Raw genomic sequence first — 6,049 nt, 5'->3', positions numbered from 1 at the left:
AGCAGCTCCCAGAGCAGCTCGCATTTGGGGACCGCCCTGTTGTGAGCTGGGCTGAGGTCCTGCAGCCGTCTGGCCTGGCTTCAAAGGGCCCTTTCCTGCCACCCCTTATCTCGGTGCCCCCTCTGCCTCCTGAGCCTGCCCCCAGGGTGGGCTCCGGGCTGTGCCAGCGCTGCTGTGGGGTTTGCTACCCTCTTGGCTGTTGCCAGCTCGATGACCTTCTGGCGGTTACCGGTGTGTGTCCCACCTCCCTCCCCCTCCTCTGAGGCGGGGTTGACCCGCAGCCTGCGGTCCAAGCGCCTGGCGTGACTTCCGTGCCGGCGGCGGCCGGCCTATGAGCGGCGCGAGGCGCGTGGACAGATAAGAAGCTGGCCTCTCCACTGGCCCAGCCCAGAGTCAGGAGATGGTGCACAAGGCACTGGCGTTGTCCCGGTACCTGACCTCCACCCCCGGCTCCCGTCCTTGCCTCCTCCAGCTAGCTTATCAGAGTGCCACCCAAGGCGATGCGCCAGAGGTTATTGCTCTCCAAGAGGCAGCAGGAAATTACCCTTCAGGGTGAAGGTGATCCGCCCCCTTTGTGCTGCAGTTACGGTAAATGTAGGACAGCGTCAGAACACCCGTTTCACGCTCGCCAGTTTCTTGTTCTTAAGGAGAGTTATGGCTCATCATGCCCAACCGTACTGTGGGTTTTGTTTTTTTTTGTTGCTGCCAATCTTCTTTTGCTGTGCAGCCATACTTCCCTGCAAGATATGGGAACTTAAGGGGTCAGATCCATCATTCATTGCTGCTCTGCTAAGGGGGTGCACAAACAAATGCAACACTGCCTCCACAGAGGTGCAGAAATGTAACTTTCAACCCTTTTATAATTCTCTTCTTGTCCTTGAGGTTCACACCCCCTGAATCACCTCTTTTACCTCACCTCAATTGCTGCAGCCCTATTTTTTTCTTTTCTTTGGACAGCCAGGAGATCTTCATGCCACAGGTAAAACTCAGTCTGTGCTCCTGCTGTCCGTATGCTCAGCCACTTTCTTTCTCCCCATCTGCCTTATGCTGCTTTGCTTCCCCCACACTCTCACCCGGGCATCGTGCCTCCGTCTTGTTCTCTGCTGTCCTCTGTGCTTTTCCCAGATCCAGCCCTTGGCCCCAGCCTTGAACACCATGTGTCATCCCCACCACTCCTCCACACAGACCTTCCCTCCACGACACCTCTCAGCTCTTCCAGCTCACATCTGAGGTGTCCCACTGCCATGGCTGCTCACCCCCACTCTTGCTCCTGCAACGTTTCTCGTCTTTCCCTTGCTATCTCTGTCGTTTGGCAAGCTAGGTATCAAATTTGTCTGTCTCAGAGTTTCAGCATCCCTCAGGGAAAGAAAATGGAAGCTGTCGCCATTCTGCAACTCTGGCTTGCCCCGGTAACTTCAGTGAAGGTAGGCAGACGGACAACAGCTTCAAATCTCTGCCCTGCCTTTTACGAGATCAGTTGATGACCATGCAGTTCTGCTACTATTTTAAGCTTTAATCTCCTTGCTTTGTAGCTAAATGCTGGCAACACAGAACAGGGATGTGTCGCTACATCCTTGGACGTCCATGCTACAATTCCTGTCTCTGTGCAGGTCGGTCATTGTGTAGCGCTTGGTAAACCAGGGGTCCCACTCCAATACAAAATATTAGTGGTAGAATTTCAACTGCACTTGACTCTGCCTCCTCTTAATTGCAGTACAAGCAGAGTGGAGAACAGAAATGCACGTTCAAGTGCTTTTAAACATCTCGCCCTGAAATGGTTTGAACAAGGACCCAAAGGCCTTACGCGTGGTGGTTTTCAACTTCATTCTTCAAGTAGCATTTAAGGGAAAGTGCTAGGTGCAGGGTCCCTCATTAGCACAGCACTCGGCACATGGCAACACAACCATAAATGCAAGCGGTAATCTGTTTACATTTTATCAGAAATAGAGCCTGGACTCAGATCTAAACAACCCTAAAGCTTTGTTTTAAAGTGTGTTTTGCCTTAGGTCCAGTTATAAGCTAAATACTGTAATTTATTTCAAGTGCTCCCTTTGAGAAGCCAGGAGTAAGTCAGGCACTCCACACCGGCTCCAGTTCAGGTAACGCGGAGAGACTCTCATTGATTTCTGCAGGATTTCACTGCACTTTTCAACTGACACCCGAGAGCGCCCTTAAGTGACTAGTGTTTTCAGAACCTGGCATTTTTTAAATTTTTAATTTTTAAATTGAAACTTCCTCCAGCTAGTGACATTAGCAGAGCGTGGTGCCACGTGTTGTAACCCACCTCTCCTCCAAGAGATCGCAGCTGGTGGCTGGCAGACCCCCATGGTCCCAGGCACACAGACCAACACACATGCAAGCTCTTCTAATGTCAGGTGTGTCCCTGCAGCAGTCTCATGGTGTCCTCTTCTGCACAGACCCCTGGCATCCCCTGGTGGGTGAGGGCTGTGGAGACTGGGGGAGCCTGGGACGCAGGAGGGAACAGGGAGTGCAGCGATGGGTGCTGCTGATACCCAGCTCTGGGAGTGCCTGTGGAGATGCAGTGCAAGCCCTGGGATAATGCCGCTTGCCAGCAAAAGTGCTTGCAAATTCAAATCCCCCATCTCTCTGCCTTGTCTTTGATCTTCAAATCTTTTACGAAGTTCTTCACGTGTCCCCAACAACGTCGGTAAACTCTATTTGCCTGAGCAAAACTGCAGACACTTCAGAAGAGGACATGGCCCCAGGAGGATCCAGTAAAAAAACATTATAAACTATAAATGCCTGTCAGTGACCAGCAAGCTACCCATTTGGCCAGCTGGCCAGCAAACGGCAGGGCCTTCAAGCCAGACACATCCAAATTGCATTACCAGCAGGCAGCTGTTTCTGTGAAGAAAGGCATGCACAACGCACAGACATTTTCTCGAGGACCACAACAGCCTGCTTTCCATTGCAGGTCTCTGGCAACAGCTGCACCCTTCTACAGGAGCATGTTGTGGAGCTTCACTGTGGAGCTTTGCTGACCTGGGTGGCCATGCCACCCTGTGGAGGGAGCCGGCAGGCCATGAAGGGCATGGGATGTCTCTGACTGGTTGCATCATGGCTCACCCTGCCCCAGAGAGCAGGTAGGCACCACGGGGAGGGGAAATGCATCTGCTTGGCCACAGGTTGTGAACTGAGGACTGGGTGCATCTCTTCCTTTGCAGGAGGGTGCTGGTGATGTTGGGGGTGGAGCTGGAGGTGGCTGTCCTTGGGAGGAAGGTGTGGGGCTGTCTGGCTCTGGCTTTCAGACGGTCTGCAGCTCCCAAGAGGAGAGCCAGGATTGCCCTCCGCACCACAGCCTCCAGCTCCATTGTGCCCAGGCTACCGCCTCTGTGTGTGCAAGAGCTTCCTCCTGTGCAAAGCCTTCAGACCCACCACCCTGTTCAGCAAACTAGAGGGTAAACACGACAGGCCATGCACCACGTTTGGAGCTACAGCGTTCCTGCTAGAGGAGCTACAGCATTCCTGCTAGACACAGATCACGGGCAGGTAACCCTCTGCTCTCCTCCGGCCAGACAGACTGATGAAGACACAGTGCCATCAGCTGGGCGTTTGCAGCCACCCGCCTGTCACCTAGCCCAGGCGACTTTCCTACCAGAGGGCAGGGGCTTCATATAGCCACACCTTTAGTCCTCCGCAAGCTCCTTGCGGTGGACAACAGTGCACACAGGGCCTGTGCCTGCCCTAGGTGAGGAGGGCAAACCAGTCTGCAGCACAAAAAACAGGATTAGGAGGTCTTGAGCCCATTAAGAGGACAGTGGCTAATCCTCGCTATGAAGCAGCTTTAGGGAGCCTTGCATCCTCCATGGTGCGCCCCACCATCCACTGGCACTCACTGGCTGCCTGAGGGCAGCGGTGCCCCAGCACTAGTGGCAGTCTGCCACGGGGGCAAAAGCCTTTGCCCACAATTTGCTTTGGGAACATCTTATTAGAAGAGGGGAAGTCCAGGTGGCATGTTGGAAAAGAAGTATTCCTGAACTTTTAATGACCAGATGAGTGCAGCTGACCGTACAGCCCAGCAAAGTGCAGCCAGCCTTGAAAACCTTATTAATTATGCTCTCTCTCTTCCAAACTTCAACTTGTCTCTCCACTGGAGTATGCCAGCACATCTCTCCCTGGAGGTCAGAGCTCTTATTTCCTCATCTCCTCTTACCTCCTGCTCCCTCACTCTCTACCGGCAACACAGGCAGCAGCAGGCCCTTTTTCCCAGGTGTGCTTGCTTTCATGCCATGTGGAAAAGCTGCCTTTCTCTGCTGTTTCTCCTGCTGCTGCCTCTGCTCTTCCCCAGTTTATCTCCTCTGCCTGTCTGGCTGGCTGCAGGGCTTCTCAAAATCTGGTTTTAAAACGTGAAGTGACTTCTGGACTGTGCGGCTCTGGGCCAAGCCTTCGTAGGCGGTGGCTAAGAAAATGTACTTATTCACCGCTTTTCAACACGGGTCAACGCTTATTCCAACAGGCGTTTCGGCATGAGAGGAGCAACTTCAGGAACTGACAAAATGATGTGATTTGAAGAACTCAGCCCTCGTCTTCATGGATGGGTGACTCCTGAGCAATATACTTTGTTTTCACGTAATGGGTCTTTCGTTTCTTTCCAGCAGCTCTCATGAACTTCCTTGGCTCTGCTTTATTTGAGTAGTGTATGTGGGTATGTCCTCCCTATATAGATACATCCTGTATCCTGAAGAGTTCTCTCTCTCTGGGGGAGGGGGGGCAGGAATGGAAGACAGAAATCCACAGTAGTTAAGTGAAATTGAAGGCCAAACTCAAATGAGCTGGGTGCTTTTGAAATTTATCTCACCCAACAGAGTGAGTCGGTAGCAGGAGAACAAAACTCACAGCAGCGCTGGCTCCCAGAGATGGCACAAGCTTGGTGCTGTGCTAAGGCACTGATGTGCTACCAACAAGCTGGTACCAGCACTGGGCAATGGTCTGGTTTTACTCAGCTTGGATGCTCCTTTTTATTACTCCCACAGCTCATGTATTTTAATGTAAGGCCAGTTTCCTGGGACGGAGGATAGCTATTTTCTTTCAGTCCCAGTTATCGTGAGCTCTGTCACAATCTGTGGCACTGGAGGGGTATTTTCTGTAGGCTTAAGTGTACCCAAAATGTGCACAACTCATCTCTCTTCAGTTTCCTCTGCAACCACATACAGTTTTTACTATGTCCCTAACAATCTGAACAAGAATGTGACCCAAGGCACAGCTGCAAGCGTCTCTGTGATACTTCTGGCACCACGGCATGGGCTGGGAGCCAAGGGGCTTAGGACCCTGCCCCAAGGGAAATATGCTCTGACAGTGATGGACGGAGAAGATACCTTAAAATACGGGTGCACAGTGGTATGTGGTATATGTGGGAGGGTCACACACAGTAGCAATATTGAGAGTATGAAACTATGGATATGGGAAAAAGAAGTGTGAGAGAAAATAAATGTGGAACTTAACAGTAAAAGGAACTCTGGAGAAGAACACAAGGTGTCTAAGTCATTAGCGTAGGTATGATTTTCTCTTGTGTCTTCAGGAATTTTTTAAAGCAGGTTTTGGGGCACGTGCAGATAACATGTGGAGCACCTGGAGTGTGTACAGACCCTTTCACCAAACCTACAAAATTAATCTGCATGGGGCAGGATGTTTAGGTCTTCTGGAAGAGGCTGTGGTTCAATGGCACGCCGGCAATACTCCCCTCCCTGACCTACAGGACCAGCTGCTGGGAAGCCTGTTGTACATCCATCGCCTTCGCAGCAAACTGTGCTCAGAGAAGTCAGGTTTCTACACAGGCAAACCGCAAAACCTCCATATCCAAGTGCTGTGCCTGATCAAGGAGATGCTCCATGCCACATTTCTTCTTTTTTTTTCTTATTTTCCCTCCTCCTCAGAAATATCCAAGGCTTGAACTCCAGGCTGCACGGAGCAAGGGAGAGGGAGGCACTCTGCTACCTGGTGCAGGATGTGTCCTTAATGGATTCAGGCTCCAAGCTTTTCTGTAACAGTGATGATGTCAAGTTGGAGCTCTGGTGAAAAAGATTTCATC

The 6,049-nt window shown here is 51.6% G+C and overlaps 1 protein-coding gene across 1 annotated transcript; it reads left to right on the top strand.

The window, feature by feature from the left end:
* The first annotated feature begins 400 nt into the window (after positions 1 to 400).
* Positions 401 to 3,423, top strand: LOC134508687 (uncharacterized). The gene is made up of 5 exons (XM_063320605.1): positions 401 to 552; positions 958 to 979; positions 1,322 to 1,424; positions 2,936 to 3,104; positions 3,186 to 3,423. The coding sequence occupies exons 1-5, from the start codon at positions 401 to 403 to the stop codon at positions 3,421 to 3,423; spliced, it is 684 nt and encodes a 227-aa protein (XP_063176675.1).
* Positions 3,424 to 6,049: the final 2,626 nt, after the last annotated feature.

Source organism: Chroicocephalus ridibundus, chromosome Z, assembly GCF_963924245.1.
Source record: "Chroicocephalus ridibundus chromosome Z, bChrRid1.1, whole genome shotgun sequence".
NCBI classification, from domain to species: domain Eukaryota; kingdom Metazoa; phylum Chordata; class Aves; order Charadriiformes; family Laridae; genus Chroicocephalus; species Chroicocephalus ridibundus.
This window is presented reverse-complemented; position numbering and strand designations above follow the sequence as displayed.

What these genes read in the sequence shown, in the direction of transcription:
- LOC134508687 (XM_063320605.1), top strand. Translation starts at nt 401, where the DNA reads ATGGTGCACAAGGCACTGGCGTTGTCCCGGTACCTGACCTCCACCCCC. An exon ending in GCAGGAAATTACCCTTCAGG is followed by an intron (nt 553 to 957) that starts GTGAAGGTGATC and finishes TTCTTTGGACAG; the next exon opens with CCAGGAGATCTTCATGCCAC. An exon ending in CACCCTGCCCCAGAGAGCAG is followed by an intron (nt 3,105 to 3,185) that starts GTAGGCACCACG and finishes CTTCCTTTGCAG; the next exon opens with GAGGGTGCTGGTGATGTTGG.